The sequence below is a fragment of the Zea mays genome, chromosome 5, assembly GCF_902167145.1.
Source record: "Zea mays cultivar B73 chromosome 5, Zm-B73-REFERENCE-NAM-5.0, whole genome shotgun sequence".
NCBI classification, from domain to species: Eukaryota; Viridiplantae; Streptophyta; class Magnoliopsida; order Poales; family Poaceae; genus Zea; species Zea mays.
In genome coordinates this window covers 59,040,270-59,060,916 of record NC_050100.1, presented here as the reverse complement: position 1 = coordinate 59,060,916, position 20,647 = coordinate 59,040,270, and the positions used below count along the sequence as shown (strand labels likewise).

The window sequence follows — 20,647 nt, the reverse complement described above, 5'->3', positions numbered from 1 at the left end:
ATATTTAAACTTTACTATGTAAACAGTATAATCTACAGTGCAAACCAGTTTTTTATGATCATATGAGTAAACTGTTGTAGACTGTCTTATATTTTATGATGTCAACTAGTTCTCATACAGTTAAAAATAATATCATTAATCACCCTATCATTCTTTATCATGGTCCAAATCACTACCTTAGCATTTTTATTATTATTGAAACTATCCACATCGTCACATAACTATTCACGTATTGGATAGGGGTGTAACAATAGCAATAATAACTTGCGATAGTGAATGCTAAGTGCTACAAGGTTGATTCCAACCATTCCTACTCTCATTTCCCTCTATTCATACTTTCTATTTATTTTTAAATACATCCCCTCTTTTATTACTCTCCCTATTTATCTTATCCAATCATTTCCACTATTTGGCTTCCCTTTATGTTTTAACTAAGCTATTTAACTCATATACAATAAATTTTTGGAGTTAAAAAATGTACGATATTCGTATTTGTGCTATTGCAATACGCATTGTTTTCTGGTTAAGAAGTTTAGAATAGATTAATTTCGTAAATAATCACAGTCATTAACAAATGAGAGATTACATCTCCTACATCCGATGAGATTTTTCTCTCACCTAATATTCCATGGAAAGGGACTTAGGGAGATGACGTCGTTGGACGGCTCATCCCCGTTCGTACACGTGGAAGAGGGGAGAGGGAGTCGTAGCCTGACGTCAGCATCTGCCTCTAGCAAATTGTGTATATAGATCTTGTTTGGGACAATTTTAGCTCAAAAAAATTGATAGAGTTGGTATAACAAATCAGATGCTTCAGAAAATCGTGAATCTAGAGTTATAAGACTTTAAAAAACATTTAGTTAAATTATTTTATTTATTATTTAGATTATAAATACTTTAAAACTATTTAAATAAACTGACATAAACTACAGCTCCATACTGGATCTAGAACCTAGAGCCATCTCAAATACCTCCATAGTAACACCTTCATAGTCATTGTTTACATAATGAAGTTTAAAATAAAGGAGGATGTGAGATAGGATATGTAAGCTGCCTCTGAACCCGATAACATAGCTTTGATAATGAAGTGTGTTATATCTGATTACCTGACATCTCTAGTCTAAACAACTCATTAGCAAATAGTACAAGTGTACAACCCTAGTCTAACAACCCACTATCCTAGTATAGAAACGGCTGCTACCTCTTTAGCAAGTACAGCCCATCCCTCGTTTCTAGCTTTTCATCTGCTACTAGACCAGAAAGAAAACTTTGCAGCTGCTGCAGCGACTTGTCATACGATGGCTCGGCAATACAAAACATCTGCAAAATGAGAAAAAAAAATGAAAAGAGATCAAAATGTGAAACATAAAAAAAAACCAGTATATCAGATAAGGGGAATGCCGACCAACCATCTTTTGTGCCATTACCTTTAGAGTGTTATGTATCCTGTCCAGCGACATACTCCCAAAATTTGTTAGCATTCCGACGATGTATTTCTGCGGTGCGTACAGCGTCCCAATGTTTGAAAGGTGAGCACAAACAAAATGTAAACGTATTTATTCAGTATTTCATTTTGAGCCATACCTCGTAGACTGTCATTTCTTTCTTAAGCTGTTCCTCCACTGAAGCCACAGAGCTTTCACCTTCCTCCTCAGTCATCTGATACTCTGCCATGCGTTCATTCACAATACTGTCCTTGTTGACATCAGACATGCTATCGACAACAGTGAAGGTGCGATCATCGGCATCTGGTCCTGCTGATTCAGTCAGGACCCCCTATATCATCACATCACAGAAGCTATCAGCAACAGCCAATATACAATAATAATGATTATGCTCCAACAGTCATGTTAGCATGTTCTGCATGATGACAAGCATATTTCACATAAAAAAAAATAAAGCAACAATTATCCGCTGATACATGTGTGCCAGACCTTGCTTGTCCAGAAACTTATTCTTCTGTTAAGAGAATCCATAGGTATGCCAATTTCTGTAGCAAGTGCCTTTGAAGTCCAACTAGAAAGTTCGATAGATTTAGTCAAAAGAGTACAAATGATACATGCAATAATACAGTTCTTTGAATACCTAGATTTCTCTTGAAACCGCATTATGATTGCAGCATGCACAGGAGCTACAGTAAATTGCACGCTTCTTCCGTCAAATTGCAGTTCTAACTGCAAGAGCAAAGAAAGTTATAACTTATACCCGCTTCTCATAGCAAGATATGTTTCCATAGTACCCATTAATTAAATATGTTTTTCCAACCTTAACTGTTCCAAGATTTTTCTTCCATAATAGCTTTCGTGGAGTTTTTATCTGGTGAAATCGTTTTGCGTAATCCGATAGCAACTGATCAACTGAAGCAGGAACAACAAGGTCTTCTATCTGCATTCATACCGGACACAAGAGGCCGGTGAAGAAAAAAGAGCATACAAGAGATAGAAAATACTGACTGTTCAAATTATCTCCTAAAAATGATGTTCCGTCACGAAAATACTAGTGTTACGTGAACTAAGATATACACAAAAAATGTTGGTGTACAATTTTTTGACAGTCAATTACCCTAACAGCATTGAAATACTTTAGTTATTTAACAGTTACGATGACATATGCAGTGGTTAATGAAGCATATGTCTCTTGCTTCGACAGGATAGCATGCTAATTGATGCAGAACTGATCTTGTCAATTCGGAGTTTAGTATTTGATTGACTAATGAGTCAGAAACTCTCAGAACATATCGATTTTAAAACTGTCACTACATTCTGACTCATTAGTCAATCAGTATCTCCACATCATGATTAGTATAGCTTGAAGATACTGAGATTCTTCTTCGGCGTACAAACTTTCTATATGCCTCCATAGTGGTTCCCGCTGCTGTTTTCCCTCAAAAAAAGTCGATAGACCCTGACTCGCTAGTCATCTCAGACTTTTTTTAACGTAATGGCAGGAGCTCTGCCTCTCAATTAAGAAGAAAGGAATTGATCCAGTTTTAAGGAAAACCGGGCCCAAAACCTATACAAGGTGCCCAAGCAACCTAAACGACGACAGCCCATACACAAAGCCCATTCAGAGTCATCGTTACCGAGCTCAACACAAAGGATGGGCAGCTCCGACTCCCCAAGACAGACAACACATGACCAAAGGAAACCTGACGACGTCTACACCCACAACACCAGCACAGGAGGAAGACCGCGGTGTGTCGTCGTTGCCAAGCCTTGAGACACCCCACGTAAGGTAGCTTCGATTCTTCACCAACGAGACTTCCAAACAAGATCCTCCGCCCCACCCCACCCCGCATACGCCCAACCTCCGAAGCAGTCCAGTCCACGATGAAGGGGGGTTCGCCACATGTCATCGCTGTCGAGCCACATCCTCTGACGTAGTAGCTTCGACTTCACGTTGCAAGCCCGCACCTCCACCCGCCTACCGAACAACGAGAAGCGAAACCAACAACCGAGAGACGACGTCGTGGCCGAGACGAACTTCAAAAGCGATGTCTTCAAGGAGTGACGTCGGGGACACCATCGTCGCATGTCTGAGATGGACCGGTCTTTCGCCCATGGAAGACAATGCTGAAGAATGTGACGCCCTCAGCAGGGGAAGCAATGCCCACAGGCGTCACCGTCGTCGAGGCTTTTGCCCAAGAAGCCCCCAACACAATGTCAGGCCAAGACCCCGGTCAAAGCAAGCAACCTCTGTCGTCGTTGTTGTCCTGACACCTCACACAAACCCTTCCAGAGGGGCGACGACGCGTCGGCTGCCGCAGCAGCCGCAAAGCTGCGTTGGTTTGTCATCCCCTCTTGCTAGGCACACAGAAACCGAGCAACACCAAGCCGCGTGCAACACACTGCCACGCGTCGAAGCCACTGTCGCCAGCCGCCACCAGCCCTGGCAACCGCGGTCACCAAAGCAAGCAAACACCAGACGCGAGTGCCACGCGACTCGCCGCCAGCAGCACATGGTGCCGCACCCCCCGCCGGCCAGATCTGGCAGGAGCAGCCGCTGGCCGGCCGCGCCATCAACAGCCCACCGAACATGATGTTGCGCCTACACCTGGCAACGACGCCCTCGTCCTCCTCGACCGATTTCGCCAAGATGTAGATGCTGGCACCGGGAAAAGCGGGCGAGGGCCGAATGAGCACTTCGAGCGCTTTAGGTGGAGCTGGTGCGCCCGAAGCTCATTCAGGACGATGGCGACTTGCTGCAGATGCTCTGCCCATGACGAGCTGTAGATAAGAATGTCGTCGAAGAAGACGAGCACAAACCTCCTTAGGTACGGCCGTAGGACGTCGTTCATCAAGGCCTGGAATGTCGCCGGGGCATTGGAAAGCCCGAACGGCATCACTAGGAACTCATAGTGGCCATGATGAGTGCGGAACGCCGTCTTGGCGATGTCGTCGACGCACATCCGCACCTGATGATAGCCCGAGCGCAAATCGAGCTTGGTGAAGAAGCGAGCCCCATGGAGCTCGTCGAGAAGCTCGTCCACGACGGGTATGGGAAACTTGTCCTTGGCAGTCTTGGCGTTGAGGGCGCGGTAGTCGATGCAGAAACGCCAGGACTTATCCGCCTTGCGAACAAGGAGTACCGGCGCCGAGAATGGCGAGGTGCTAGGGCGGATAATCCCCTGGGTGAGCATGGCGTCGCACTGGCGCTCCAGCTCATCCTTCTGCAGCTGGGGGTATCGGTATGGTCGCACGGCGACCGGTGCTGTTCCCGGGAGCAGATGGATGCGATGGTCGTATGGTCGGGCCGGCGGCAGGCCTCGGGGCTCCTCGAATGTGGAGGCATGCTGAAGAAGAAGCCGGTCCAGCATGGGTTGCTGGTCACTTGCGGCTACCACCGCTGCTACGGAGGCTCGAGGGTCAGGAGGGTCGGCACCCCCGATGCCCCGCCACAATACACGGTGGTCGTCGCGCTGGAATGCCATCGTCATGGCCTCGAGGTCCCAAGTGATGGGCCCTAAGGTCCGCAGGTAGTCGACGCCGAGGATGAAGTCGAAGCAACCCAAGTCGAGGCCGACGCACGTGATGGAGAAGTGCTCGTTCTCGATGGAGATGGGCACATCGCGGGCCACCCCGGCGCAGCGAAGGTTGTCACCATTTGCGACAGTGACCCTGAGGTGCTCCCCTGCGGCGGGTACCAGCCCCAAACGACGCATGGTGGCACTCTGGAGGAAGTTATGCGTGGAGCCGGTGTCCAACAGAGCCATAAGTCGCTCCCCCTTGACCATCACCGGAAGCACCATGGAGCTCTCTGTGCGAATGCCTGCGAGTGCCTGGAGGGAGACCACAAAAGCAATAGCGGCCTCAGGGTCCTGGACGGACGCAGCCTGCAGTCCTGCGTCATCGGTAGCCGCGGGCGCGCCCTCGTCGACGATGTAGTCCCCGCACTCCAAATAGAAGAGGCGCTGGCACACGTGACCCGGAACATATGGCTCGTCACAGTTGTAGCACAGCCCTTGGCGGCGTCGCTCTTGCATCTCCGCCGGTGTGAGCCGACGAAAGGGGCGCCCCCCTGGAGGTGTATGCGCCGCTGCAGGAGGTTGCCCCCCACTTGCGCACGCGCCGGTGGCTGCTGGGGCGGGCGAGGGGCGTGTCGCGTGGGGCGGGATGTCGGAGTCGGCTGTGCGGCCGCCGTGCATAGCTCAAATGCGCGAGCATAGTACATGGCGGTCTGAAGATCCTGTGGATGGTGCATCTGCACTTGCACCCGTATGTGGTCGGGAAGGCCGCCGACGAAGAGTTCCGCCCGCTGAACCGAGGATACACTGTCGACGTGACACGCAAGCGCTTAGAAGCGCTCGGCGAACTCCTGCACCGTGGACTGAAAGGGAAGCCGACCCAATTCCGCAAGTCGGCTGCCCTGTATTGGCGGCCCGAAACGCAGGTGGCAGAGTTCTCGGAACCGTTCCCACGTCGGCATGCCCTCGTCCTGCTCGAGGGCGTAGTACCACGTCTGGGCCGTGCCCCTCAAGTGGTATGAGGCCAGCCATGTGCGGTCGGAAGCGAGCGTGCGTTGGCCCCGAAAAAACTGCTCACATTGATTGAGCCAATTGACGGGGTCAGTAGCGCCGTCGTATGTTGCGAACTCCAGTTTGTAGAATCGTGGAGGCAGGGGATCGGATGCCGCGGGTGCCGTCGGTGCTGCTGCTGGCGGGGACGAGCACTGGCCCCTGGACCCCGGGGGCGGAACGCTGCTGCCGTGGAACAGCGACCCATCCACCCCGCCGTAGAGGACACCGGCCGCCGATGAGCCCCTGTGAGAGGGAACTCCCCCAGCGGCTGGCTGAAACGGTATGTGTGGTTGTATGGCGGCCGATCCGAAGACGGGCGCCGATGTCACGGTCGCCCACGCCGGCAGTGGTGAAGGCGAGGGCGGAAATCGGACCATATGGATGGGGAGGCCCTGGGACGCCTGTGGTGAAGAAGATGAAGCGGAACCTGCCCAGTCCGGCGGCATCCCGTATTGGTACGAGGTCGCCGACGCGGGCGGTTGCTGCGGCGGAGGTAGCTGCGGTGGCGACGTATAGGGCCCTGCCAGGAAGGCGCGGATCCCGGCCACCGCCTGGCCCAGCTCCAAGATGGCCGCCGTCATCTCATGAGGCGTGAATGCCTGGAGGCGGGCAGAGCCCGCCAGGACATCGGCTGGCGGCGCAGTGGGCACCAGTGCGGCCGCCGTGTGATCGCCGAGCATGGGGGCGGTCGTCCCCTGGGATGCCGGTGTCTGCAGCTGGGCACCCGGCGGCTGGGACAGCCCCGGAGATGGTGGCGGCTGCGGGTGGTGGGGAGAAGGTGGAGGGTTGGGGCTGGACATGGTGATCGAACCTGAAATTTCTGATACCAGGTTGATAGGAATCGGGGCTGATTCCCGGATTGATCGCAGGTTGTAGTGGTGGGTGATTGGTGGCCGGGGTTTGGGGCGCGATGCACAGCGGCGGGTCGCCGTGTTCACCACGCGTGAGAGGAGAGAGGCGCGAGGAAAGGGGCAGCTAGGTCACAGTAATCTCCCGGCTCCCTCTGGGAAGCCGGAACAATCTTGTTCTGCTTTTTCTATAGAGTGGTGCTTACAATTATTTATACTCCCTTCTAATCCTTATCTAATGAGATAGATCTCCTATTTTCTCTCTAACAAATCTTATCTTCTAATCCTTATCTGCATGCAATCTTATCTTCTAATCCTTATCTGCATGCAATCTTATCTTCTAATCCTTATCTGCATGCTTTATGCTGTTGCCCGGCGCCTATAGTGGCGGCCGGTCATAACATCGTGGGATCCACACGGGCAAGCCAAGCACCAACCCGCTGCGCCCCCTGGCCACAGTCGTCCCAGATCTGGCCCGTGCATCTTAACCGACGCCAGTAGCAGCAGCACCCGCACCACCAGCCCGCTGCTCACCAATGCGATACCCGCCGACAACACTTGCCACATCGCGGGGACCACGCAGCCGCCACCACCAGCCACCACGACCAAGGCAGACCAGGGAGGCCACGGATCCGGTCCCGAACGGAAGGTTGTCCACCGGGTAGCGCCGCTGGAAGCCGCCACGCCGCACCACCGAAGACGCTGCCCCAACCCACAGTCGCACGACGCCCCCACCGGCCTAGGAGGCGAGATCTACGCTAGTCCCGGACGAATCCGGCCAAGGACCCCCGGAGCAGGCCCCCACGGGTAGGGATGAAAACGGTTTCGGAATTTTTCGGTATTCCGGAAACCGATTTCGAAATTTTTCGATCGGATTTATCGGTAACGGTATTTTTTGAAAACGGAATCGGTTTTTGGAATTTTCTATCGGAATCAGTATCGGAATCGGCGTGGTGTTTTACCGATCGTTTCCTTCGGTTACCGGTTTTTGTCGGAAATTACCGGATTTGTGTCTCGGAATTTTCCGGAATTGTGTCTTAGATTTTTCGAAAATTTCCAGCATGTGATTTTTCGCATCACATGTACGTATCTAGATAAGGATTACTTATTTTTTGTATTTTTTTAGACGCCTTAAGATTTTTTTGGGATAGATGGTGTTGGAAGGCAGTTGGGATTAACGATTTGGTCTCTCGAACGAATCCACCCTTTTCTATGCATATGTTATGTATTAGTAATATATAATGATTGAGAGCCGACAATTTGTCTTTTCCACACACTAGGTTTTAGGGTTTTCCTGTGAGGTTGTGAAAAAACTCTTTATGTAAGGAAAAAATATTTCATAAGTAAGCATGCCATTTCAGCTAGATCGAGTGGATATTGTGAATTGTAAACTTTGAGTCTGTGAACTTGTGATCTTTATGAACTTGTTATACTGTGAACTTATTATATTGTGAACTTGTGATCTTTGTAAACTTTTTATATTATAAATTTGTGATCCTTGTGAACTTGTTATATCATGAATTGTGAACTTGTGGTCTTTGTGATCTTTTGTCAACTTTGTTGTATTGTGAAGTTTGATATGTTTACCGATCGTATTTTAGATTTCGATCGTTACCGGTGTATTTTCCGCACCAAACTTTCGTTTCCGAAATATCGATATCATTTCTTTTTCCGGAGTTACCGTTTTCGATTTTGTTTCCGGTAAAAAAATATAAAAACGGTAATGATTTTAGTGTTTACCGACCGTTTTCATCCCTACCCACGGGCACCGGCGAACGGGACCAGAAGCACGCACGACACACGGAGAAAAACACCATCGGAGAGAGGGGAGATGGCCCTGCCGCCGTCGTCCTTGCCCTCTGCGCGGGCATCCCGGCCACAAGCTCAGGCGGCGACGAGGATGGAGAAGTCCGGTGTTGGAGGGCTGGGGCGGCAAGGACAGGATCCGCTCGTGCCACCCCTTGTCAGGCGACACGGGGGCCAAAAGTCATCTCAGTCTAAGCAGAGATAAAGGATGAAATAGGTAAAATGTCACTGATTTAGCTCCAGGACTACCACAATGTTTATTCTTAGGGCATACCTGAATTGGTGGCCAAAAATTAGATGATATTATAGTGGCATCCAAAACATCATGAGACACTTCTGCCTCCTCTTGCCCAGGAACTGCCAACGAAAAAGAAGTGTACACATGTTGTTACAGTATACTAAACTTCGTTCCGTAAGGGACTTTGTTATAATTAAGCAGTACCAGTTTGAGATGACTTCAGCAAAGATGTTTTAATGTTCGAATTGGTTCTCTTCGAGTCAATCAAGTCATTAAGCATAATCTCACACTTCTGCATGCTGCTCTCACCAAAATGAATCTGCCAAAATAACAATATCATCGCAAAGTGAAGGGATGTGTCATGTGGCACAGAAAAATCTCTTGGAAACACAATTAAGAATAGGTCTATCATAAAATTAACAGTCCAACCTTCAGGAGTTCCAATGTGCGAATGTCTGAATCAATTTCAAAGTCAGATTTGTTGAGCAGCTTTTCTGCCAGCATTACACGGTATTCATTGACTAGTTGGTCCTTTGAGCCAATTATACTAACCATTAGTCCAAGTATATCGACCTTCCTTCTGTTCCTGTTGCCTTTCAATGGGTCTGCTTCTACAGGATCGGGTTCCCAGCTGTAAAAAGTTCAGATCACAGTAACGTACCACATTTAAAGGAGCTAACTTTCTTAAAACTCACAGAATAAATGGCATTACGATCACTAGAATGAAGATATACCTTTCAGAATTGAGCCATGCTTGTTTCTCATCAATGTTTGCATGATCGTCGTAATCAGCATTTTCCTGGTTTTCAGCATCTCTGTTCAACTCTTCCAGAAGATTGTCACCTGCATTGCCTGTTCCACTTCCACTTCCTCCTGACCCATCAGTTAGCATTGTCACTATGCATTTGATAGTGTCTTTTCTACCTCTCAGATAATCCCTAATTGGTTCACCAACTGCTTCCAAGAACACCCCGGTGGGGTCAATTGTCCGCAATGCCTTTATAGTGGACACATATTGGTGCAATATATCATTTGTTGATGCACCAGCAGTAAGTAGACGATATCGAAGCGATGAGATAAATGAGTCAACAAGCTTAGAGTGTTGGCCCGTGTACTCTAAACACAGCTTTAGGTCTTCAATAGCGGGAGAGCTACATCAAAAAATTGGCCAAAAAATGTGTATGAATTTGGCATCAGTTAACTACATAAGAATAGTAACAATAGAATGGAATCAAAGTAGCATTCATATGGTAGGCCAGAAGTTTCAGATATATGTATTAAAAAACTTGATCAAAGCCAAAAGATCAAATGACAAGACTGTTAAAACTATATGAAGTTACGAACAGTATGATAGATGAACGAAATAGGATGTTTGTTTTAAGGAATCGAGGAGCAAAGAACAAAACTCAGTAGTCATACAGATAAAACAACAACAGAATGATGAGATGCCTATATGAGCCACAATATCATATTAAGCAATCCCCCAGTTAGATGAGGATAGCATGCGAGAACATAAATGTTGTCCAGATGGACACCATTAGGAAAAACACATTGCAAAAGTTATCTCATAAATCAAGTTGCCAAAGTCTTGTATGCCAAGCTTCATATAACATCAGTCAAGAAAAACTATTCAAGCATTTAAAATATTTGGATTGTCAAAGCCCATATTGAATCTTGCAGCATCATACAAGGGAAATGACTGACCTCTCAGGGTAATCTACAATTATTTCAAAAAGTTTGCCAATTCGTAGGTCCTGCAAGGTTTCATAAGCAAAATATTCAAGGCGCATGTGCCATCTCACAAGGGCTTCAGAAGGAACACCAATCCCTGGGAAGGAAGAAGGGCGTGAAGCTAATGGTGATTTGAGACCAGAAGATCCACTGCCATGGTCCACAGAGTCACCGAGATATGTTAAAAGAGCATGCAGAAACTGAAGAGGAACAGCCTGACAAGTTCCGAATTTTATGTCAGAGGACATGGGTGGAGTAAATCTACAACCGAAGGTCCAAATTTCGTACTTCGCTAAATGGTGAGATGAGATGGTACCTGAATCCACTTCTTCACACACCAAAGGACTGACACTCTATAATCATCACCAGCTAGTTCATAAACCTTAGACTGCAGAGTGAGAATGAGAGATAATACTAGGTCAATTATAAGAAATTCAATAGTATCTATGCCAAAATAAGTGATGCAAACCTTTAAAAGCCAGATTATTGCAGAGGAATAAGCATCTTCAGTCATCGATGTAAAACCAATACATCTAAGATCACGAACAACTTTGCCAATGTTCTTTACCAAGGAGCTATTTTCTGAAACTTCAGAACCATCAATGTCCATTCCAGAATGCCAGTCAGATGTATTACTCCTTTGAAAAGGTTCATGATCCACAAGTTGATCACTCTCATAAGATCCAGCCATAATACTATTAAGTTCTTCCAGCTTCTTCTTGAAATAGATATTCAATATGTCTGAGAAGTGTGAGAAGAATTAATACTATTCCATTTTACAAAGTGCAACGGTTTTATTTTTTCATCCAAGAGAGAATGAAATACATATTGTGCTCAATATTTTGAAGCTATTTGGAGAAGCTTCAGGTTTGAAAACTAATATTCAGAAGAGTAGTGTTTATCTCATACGAAGTGGTGATGAGGATTTGATAACCCTACAAGTCAGCTTCCATTTGAGCTCTCATCTTTCCCCTGTAAATACCTTGGCCTGCCTCTGTCCTTAAAAAATTGTCCAGAATTCAGGTGCAACCCATTATTGACAGAGTGGCTGATCAATTGTCTGGTTGGAAAGCGGATCTAATGACAAAGGCTGGGAGAAGAGTGCAGGTCCAATATGTGATGGCAGGCATGCTCATTTATTTAGCCATGGCAGTTGACATACCCCCAGGATCACTCAAGGCTATTGACAAAATCAGAAAAGGCTTTCCCTGGCGTAGAAGGAAAGATGTTAGAGGAGGACATTGTTTAATGGCTTGGGGCAGAGTATGTAGACCTCTTGAAATTGGCGGTCTTGGTATTTCTAGTCTCAAAGAATTGGGATGGGCCTTGAGAATGAGATGGCTATGGCTGGGCAAAACAGAACCGGATAAACCTTGGTCCTCGCTGCCTATGCAGTTCTCTAAAAAGATGAAGGCCTTCTTTTCCACTACCATGCTCACTGAAATTGGGAATGGATCTTCAACCTTATTTTGGCAAGATCGTTGGGTTCATGGAAAGAAAATTGATGACCTAGCTCCTAGACTGGTTGCAGCCGTTCCAAAGAGGATTAAGAACAGCAGAACTGTTCTAGGCCTTAATAGATAGAAACTGGTTGACTGATATTAAAGGGGCATTGACAGTAGGTGTGTTTGCTGATCTCCTAGATCTCTGGGATGTGCTTCAAACAATATATTCAGGTTTGCTACTGATGGAAACTACTCGGCAAAAGCTGCCTATAAGGGATTCTTCATTGGGTTGACCCAATCTGAACATTGGGAATTAATTTGGAAAACTTGGTCACCACCTAAATGTAAATTCTTCCTATGGCTAGATGATTTAAGGTGTTGGACAGCAGACCGTCAGAAAAGAGGATTAAGTCATCCTTACAAGTGTCCTTTGTGTGACCAAGAACAAGAAAATATAGATCATATATTGGTGGGGTGTGTCTTTGCTAGGAACTTTTGGTTCCAACTGCTTGGACAAGTTAATCTACAAGGTTTTGCTCCACAACTGGGGGAAGAGAGCACTATGCAGTGGTGGAGTAGAAATAGTGAACAGCTGCTGTAGGGGATTGCAAAAAAAGGGCTTAAGTCTTTGATCACCCTCGGGCTGTGGACTCTCTGGAACCATAGAAATGGTTGTCTTTGACAAAATTAAACCCAACTTGGAGGTAGCTATCAGAAGAGCTGAAGAAGATATTGTTTTATGGAAGTTCGCTGGGGCCAAACATCTGGCTCTTCTTACAGCTCCCATTCCAGGTGTCTTGCAGGGGTCTGGTAGAGAGAGTTTGTGGTAACATCAAAGATGAAGATGTTATTTGGTGTTGAGCTAGCGCGTCAGGGCTGTGCAGGTGGTGGGCTTTTTAGGTGTTCTATCATGGATGCTTTCATATATTCTAAGTTGCGGCCACCATAGGGTGCCTTTCCTTTGTGTTTGCACTTGGTCTATTTTTGGACCCTTCTTTCTTTCTTACTTTAATGATACGCAGCTCTACGGCGTGTTCGAGAAAAAAACATTTTCATCTGACTTGTGATTTTGAATTAACTATTACAACGAACAATACGTATGGTAAAATATAGTTGAAATCAGTTAGTCAGTGATTATGTCTTGCAAGGATATCAATATGCACAAGAATGTAATCACTAAAGTACTCTGGTACAATGATGGTTTCTAGTGAAGGAGGTGACAAATGCTATAAAATCCTTATATCAACCCAAGGAATTATGTGAGCTAACCATAAGCGTAGGCAAAAGAGAAAGAGAAAGATCCAATTTAGTACACATATCAATGAACCTAACTTTCCCTAGTAAACAGCTTAGTGACAGACCAGGTGTTGCTATCACAGAACCAAACCATGGGAACAACTGGTGCCTGCTAGGATGCGCGGATACTTCACAAAACTCACGTACCAATGTCAGATACTGTATCGGATACGGATACCTCTCGAATACTTCCAGATACGTATCTAGGATGTATCAGATATTTATGTGGATTTAAATAAAAAAAAAGACGGATACTCCTAGGACACCTCTCCGATACCTGCGGGATATGTTGGGAACCCTACGTTGCCCGTGCTCCTGTAGCGGTCAGCCAAAGGCCCAAAGCCTCCCCGCCTCCTGTATCGCGCATCGCCAACCGCCGCTGCCGATTGGAGCCGCCGCCGCTGATCTGTGGGCGCCGCGCGCCGCCGATCTATGGCCATCAGCTCGTCAATCACGGATTGAAGCCAATACCGCGTGGTCTGTGGCCGTGTTCTTCCCTTCTTGTTCTTGCTTCTCGAACTCCTCCTTTCTTCTCAATCTGCTGCCTCTTACTGCTACTGCTCCCATTCTCTGGTCTTGTTAGATCCCATGGCAGCAAATTTAAATGCATCTACTGAGGCCAGTGGCAGCGAAGGAAGTTTTCCCGTTGTCAATAACCCTGCTATCGCAGGGCAGGTCTTGGCTGCTGCTCGTGTGGTTTTTCCAGATGATGAAAAAAAGCCATTGTGGAGGTATGCTGAGATACTTGAAAGAACTGGAAAGGGTCTGGGGACAATGTTAGGATTAGATGTACAATCTTTCTTTAAATTGTAGGCTAAATCCTGGGGTGCTAAGGATTTAGTTTTCGCACACCAAAAATTGCATCTTCTTTCTAGAAAATCTGATGAATACCACCGTGGTTCAATGTGGGATGTTGGAGCTGACACTTTCGAAGCTGATTTTGAGGGTGATGCTGATTTTCTTGAGCAAGCTGATCTGTCACTTGATGAGCCAGAACTTGAAGAAAGATTGTTTGAAGATCTTGGGGCCTTGGATTTGGCCGAAGATTCTTAATGAAATCTAGTTGTTGTCTGGTCTGTGGTCTGTTAGAACTTGAAGACTGAAGTTCCTAGGTTTGATGGCTTGATGGCCCGAACTTTATTATCTATGTACTAGTTGTGAACTCGTGTTATGAACTGGTGATTATCTGCAAGTCTGCTGGTCTAGTGTATCATTACACATGTTCTGGCATGCTGGATTCGTTGATTTGAGTTCAGATATATTCTAGAAGAGGAGGTAGATGTTTACTTTAGTCAAAGTTGTTGAACATTAACTTTTGATGCCCTTAAATTGAACTGGTCAGCTGTGGTCCATTTTTTCAGCATTTAATTTTATTTATAATATATATTGTGTATCGCCGTATCAGTGTTTTTTGAGAAATAGTGTATCAGGGTATCGGCGTATCGCATATCCGTATCGCCGTATCAGGGCAACATAGGGTGCCTGCAACGAAGAGAAAACAAGGTGCAGTTTGTGCTCAGCCGTGTACCATTTTTCATGTTTGTAAAGCATTATCCAAAGGAACAGTGAACAAAATGTGTGTATAAAAAATTTCTTGTGTGCAGAGCATTATTCAAAGGAACATTAAAATACATGGTCCACTATAAACTGGTGGATATAACTGTGACTGATACAGCAATAGAAAGGCTTTCTCTGCATGCAAAACAGAGAAGAAATTATACTAACCAGGAAAGCTCAAGGGCAGTGTTGTCAGAAGTACTGATGATACCATTAACTGATACCTAGGCATTAAGCTGGAACTACAGACCACTTCTTTGATTTTTTTTCGTGGCATCCTATCCTCATATGATTGTAAAACTTGGACAAGAACAAGAACACATTTTTCCTGGTAACCCCTTTCCAAGCATATGTCCTCCAGTGCTTTACTTAAGATTTCTTCAGGCCAATGTTCCTTAACCTAATGAATTAATGGAGAGGTTTTGTTATTTTTTTCAAAAAAAGAGAGAGAGATAATAACCAGGTAAAACCAGGCATTAAGAGTCCACACCATCAAACTATAATTAAATGAAAACAGGTCATTTTATTACTTCATGATATATGTAGGGTACCACACAGTGATTTCAAGTCGTCTGACTAATCGCGATTAGTCACAGTTAGTCGGGCTAATCGGTTCTGTTAGCACGACTAGGGAGGGCGGCCCGATCTGCTCGACTAATTGTTTGGTCGTCCGATTAGTCGTCGACTAAACGCGACTAGTCGTCCAATTTGGGTGGGGTGATTAGTTGCCCTGGACTCCTAGTTTAGGTCAATAGTAAGTCTGCACTTGGCATTTATGTAGTAACTAGTAAGTCTGCAACTCTGCATCATATGAATTATTGAGTTAGTGACTACTAAGTAGTAATTGATGTTCAATTGTTCATGTTCTGAAATCTGCAATCTGAATTCTGTCTTCCAGTATTCATATTTGCTACGTTTGGTAATTGGTATTGCTTCCTATATACTATATTGCTATATATAATTAAGTTAGTGACTGATGTTGATGTTCTGAAATCTGAATTGTCCAGTTCCAGTATTCATATTTGTTATGTACTTATGTTTGGTATTGCCTCCTATATGCTAGATTGCTATATATATCAATATTATATACATAGGTCCTGCAAATATGCAGGAGCGCTGTAGGGACGACCAGGTCGACTAGGACCCGATTAGTCGACCTAGTCGTCGTCCTAATCGTGATTAGTCACCTGGTCGCCTAGGTGTATCGACTAGCAAGTCGCCCGACTTGAAATCATTGGTAGCACATACTTATAGGAGAAAATAAGTAGGAAACAAGACACCCTCTCTTTATAAAGCTGAAATTTCCATTCTAAACATTTCAAAATAAAGGAGATTAGGTTTTCCATAACTTACACAGAACTTAATTCTGTCTACGGTTGAGGCACTGCAATAAGGATGAAAGTGCTGCCAGAACTTCTTGACTGCATGGTTTCGAAATGTTTCCTGCACCAACAAGGACAGGTTGACAACAGAAATCGAATAAAATAGAAAAAAATTGAAAACATGAGGAACATTTTAGCGATGAAATGAAAGTTAAGAACTTGAAAAGAATGCTGAGCGCGGCATTTGTAAATCCTACAGTCCAGCACTGAGATTTCATTTGGGCGCCATTTCCATAAACACCCGAGCTTAAGACAGGATCCCAATTCCATCCTCGCGTATGGCCCCCAGCCATTTGGTGCAGGCATTCTCACAAACACCTAGTATGCAGCAAAGGCGTACCTTCACACCATGAAACTATCATCGATCCACCGCCCAAATCTCCACCCGAATACAGGAATAGAAAACCAGCCCGTCAGCAGTTGTGCGTGCTCGATCGCGCGCGAGAGAGAGTAATAGGGGACGGGGAGGAGAGGGAACGGTATGGACCTCGAGGGAGTGGAGGAAGTAGTCGCGGACGAGCGTGGCGAGGCCGCGTGTGCAGAGGTCACCAACGACGGGAGCTAGGCGTGGGCCGACGGCGAGATCACCGTCTCCGGCGAGAAGCTCGTTGGAAAGAGTGCAGAATTGAGCCCACGAATCGAGAGCGCCGTCGGCGTCCTCACGCTCCATGGCCTGGCGGGCACAGCTAAGCGAGCGGGAGATGCCCCCAGAGTATTACTTACTCTAGAAATGTCATAGCCTGCCGGCACCTCGCACAGCCTCAGGTGCTCCCAGACGACCTGTCCTCGCTGACCTCGCACGACAGCCCACCTTGCCGCCGCAGCCTCGAACGTGCTGGCCGCCGCCGCGGCGTCCCGATGGTGCGACAGTTGAGTGCTCGAGTGCTAGGAGCGAGGGGAAATTTTGTGATGTGGGCTCATTTTAGGTTCATCCAGGCCTACTTGCCCATTTGAGCTAGAAAGACGCGTGGGTTGAGCAACGGCCCACGGACTCCTCTCTCTCTTGACCCGAGCCGCTGCAGCAACAGCAATAGACTAGTTCGAGCGCCACGTCAGTCAAAAAATCTTAAGAGCATGACCAACATTGCTTTAAAACAATGTACTATCTTAAAATAAAGCCTTGACCCATAAAATAACTTTAGATCTAATTTGGATACTCTAGTATTGACCTCAATCTACATGTATTGAGGTGTAACTTAAACTAATTTACACTCTAATCCACCTCAACACATGTGGATTGAGATCAATACTAGAGTACCCAAACAAAGCCTTAAGGGTTAGTTTGAAAATCTTGTTATCCTAAGGAAATTTTATTTTCCCTTGAGAAATTAGTTCATTTTTTCCTAGGAAAATAGGAATCATTAGGAAAAAAATTGAGCTCCCAAACTAGTCGTAAAGGTATCTATTTTACAATTTTTATAAAAAATATAGAGCATATTATGAAGTGACTCAAATATACTACTGTTGAACACCAAAAGTGACGTACGGTCCGGCCCTAGGGTTCGGATGGTCCATGCCCTCGTGATCAGATTGACTCGGACGATTATCATTATCTCGTGCATGGTTATCCATCTAATCATGTGAGGTCTATTGGCTATCGCGCTAGGAACGGGTCTAGACCTCCCTTATATATATGAAGGGGTATGACCGATTGAGAGCCCCCGAACTCATTCCAATTGAACCAATTTACTTTCTATTGGTCACTTGTTCTCAAATGTTGTGAATCAAGAACAAGGCAACACAATTGTTAAGCATTAAGGACATTCGTCCTCCGAATCATTACCTCCTCTATGATATAATGATCATCGGACGAAGGTCATGAATGACATGTCTTCATCATTTCATGGATAAATAAGAATATGTAAAGATGAAGAATATAATTCATTGGTTCGTTCACATTTATATTTCATAATATACATATGAATATTAACAAAGTCTATATTACATTGATACATTCAGCTTGTTCGAAGGTGTTGACGCGAGAGTGATGACAATCTAGCGTGAACAGTACGGCGCTACTGCTCATCTATTTATAGGCACGGGACGCAGTCCGGGTAAAAGTACATTTATGTCCTTGACATTTACTTGTGATCGTAACATAAATTATTAAGGACTAGCTGGTCTTTTTCCCTTCCGATCATCATCATGTTTGGTCTTCATCACCATTATAAGTCGAAGCTATTACTCTTCGGTTATAGCTTCGACGTCCATTCTTATCATCTTCGGATTATATCTTCACATCGTATGCCTTTGCCATGGGAGAAAACTTTCATCCTGAAGCTGAAGCTCCTGTAATAATTCATACCATGTTAAAAACATATGGTTAATGTTTTTTAGACCTTCGGAAGAGGAAGGCCCCCAACAGTAGCCCCTCGCAGTATTAATTTGTTTCTTTGTAACAAATTCAAACTGTGACGTGAACGAAGGCCTTTAGCCGAAGGTCCGAAAAAACACCTTCCCTTCGCTAGAATAGTGAATCATTCTGAACCGTGGGACCCACCGAGCTGTGGGGCTCTAAGTATATGTATAGAAGGTTGTGTCGTGAATATTTTTCGTGTCATCTTACTGTTTGTGCTGTGATTGTCATCTTAGCTTTCGTCTCTTTTGCGAGCTCAATTCACTTTTGAGCTTCGACACTTGCCGCAACCATCATTCGAATGGCTGAAGACAAGAAGATTACATACCCCACAATGTCTGGGTTTTATGAAGCTGTGGAGAAGACCAACACAGAAAAGATCAACAATGAGATGTTGGCTGGGTTGTCTGAGGATTCCAGCGATAGCGAAAGTTTCGACGTGGAGAGCGGGAATGAAGATGTCGAAAATCGATCGTGGAGGACGAGTCATGTTGTTTTTGGGAAATCAACTGTCAAACAAGGGCAAATACTTTCATGATGTTTCTATAGTGAGGGTCGGGGGGGAAGCACCGTCCCCATCCCGAAGCTGATGAGGTGGTGGTCTTCAAGGGATTCATGAAAGCTGGGCTTCGCTTTCTATTACACAAGATGTTGGTTGAGGTTCTGAAGACATTCGAAATATACCTTCATCAACTTACCCCCGAAGCTCTTATCAAAGTGGGGGTTTTTATATGGGCTATGAAGAGTTAGGGGCTAGAGCCGAATGCTAGACGCTTCTACAATATTCACGAATTATTTTACAAGACAAAGGCAACCAGAAAAGAACAATACCATAACAACTTTGGCTGCTATAGTTTTGTGCCCCGCTCTGAGGCAAATTATCTTGTGCCTACATTTCGAAAGAAATGGCCGGGCTCTTGGATGAAGCAATGGCTTTACGTAAAGAATGATCTGAATCAGAGGGAGGATGTGAGGGGCATCATTTAATGCCCCATATGGTCGCGCTTCGGCATTAGAAGACCATCAATCGCAATTGGGAATGAAGTGCAAGCATGCCTAATGGCCTTCAACATCGTATGTACCTATATCGGTACCAGGGACTTAGTTCAAGAACACATCGCTTTCAAAGTATGGCCTCTTACGAATGAATGGGAAATGCTAAAGGAAACTATCGCTGGCTCTAGTCAGGGTGACTTGGTTTATCTTAAGTACACCTTCCGGTACAGAAGCCAGTTTGATGAGCCAAATGATGATTGGCTAGACGTTATAGAGGCAACGAGTGATGAGCTTCTTGGAGCCTACTTGAGGACAGAGGACGAGGCCATGACTGTTGCCTTCGGCGCTCGAGGGAAAAATAGGCTGAACAGGATTTTTGATGTTATTGGGTTTGTCTACCCTGATTACTGTTTTCCTGTCCGAAGGCAAAGGGGAAAAAGGAAAGTTACTGCTTCAACCTCTTCTAGTGCGCCGAAGCCGAAGATGGTCAAGGTCTTGACACATAGGTCGAAGCCTATTGGGAGGGTCGAGGTGCCGGAGCTTATTGAAAGTGCAGAGGGTGCCCCCTCAGCCACAAAAATAGCTCATGCGATGTTGATCGAAGCTAGTACATGTCTGGTAAAAGAGCCGGAATCAGAAAAGGCAGCAGAACAACTAAAGGTGTTGAGCCCTCCAGCTGTAACAGGGTTGTCGAAGCCATCGAGTACTACAACAGTGACTCCAAGGAAGAGAAGAATGGCTAGCGGCTTAGATGCCGTTTTAGAATCCGTGAAAGCGCCAGTTCCTGCTTTTGCCAAAGCAACCGGTGAAAAATCTGAAGCTGCAAGAGAAGCGATTACTGCAAGCATAGCTAATGTTCTTCCTGAAGCTGGATCTTCGAAAGTTGCGCCAATAGGGCTGGTGGAAGAAAGTGTTCCTGAAAAACCTAAAACTCCTGCTCCCGAAGCACCTCCCCATGGTGACTTGGAATACATTG

The 20,647-nt window shown here is 45.7% G+C and overlaps 1 protein-coding gene across 2 annotated transcripts; it reads right to left on the bottom strand.

The window, feature by feature from the left end:
- Nucleotides 1–937: 937 nt before the first annotated feature.
- LOC103626410 (anaphase-promoting complex subunit 2) lies at nucleotides 938–17,290 on the bottom strand. Of its 2 annotated transcripts, XM_008646816.2 has the most exons (17): nucleotides 16,807–17,140; nucleotides 16,291–16,380; nucleotides 15,106–15,337; nucleotides 13,658–14,862; nucleotides 11,109–11,380; nucleotides 10,956–11,027; nucleotides 10,613–10,854; nucleotides 9,643–10,059; nucleotides 9,338–9,539; nucleotides 9,113–9,227; nucleotides 8,945–9,027; nucleotides 2,266–2,385; nucleotides 2,086–2,174; nucleotides 1,935–2,016; nucleotides 1,585–1,776; nucleotides 1,428–1,496; nucleotides 938–1,320 (listed from the first exon to the last, which is right to left on the bottom strand). In XM_008646816.2, exons 4-17 carry the CDS (start codon nucleotides 13,818–13,820, stop codon nucleotides 1,198–1,200), a joined length of 2,241 nt encoding a protein of 746 aa, XP_008645038.1. In that variant the 5' UTR covers nucleotides 13,821–14,862; nucleotides 15,106–15,337; nucleotides 16,291–16,380; nucleotides 16,807–17,140; the 3' UTR covers nucleotides 938–1,197. The 2 variants fall into 2 exon arrangements, with proteins under 2 accessions (XP_008645038.1, XP_008645037.1); XM_008646815.3 differs by lacking the exon at nucleotides 13,658–14,862 and having other exon boundaries at nucleotides 16,807–17,290.
- Between the last annotated feature and the right edge of the window lie 3,357 nt (nucleotides 17,291–20,647).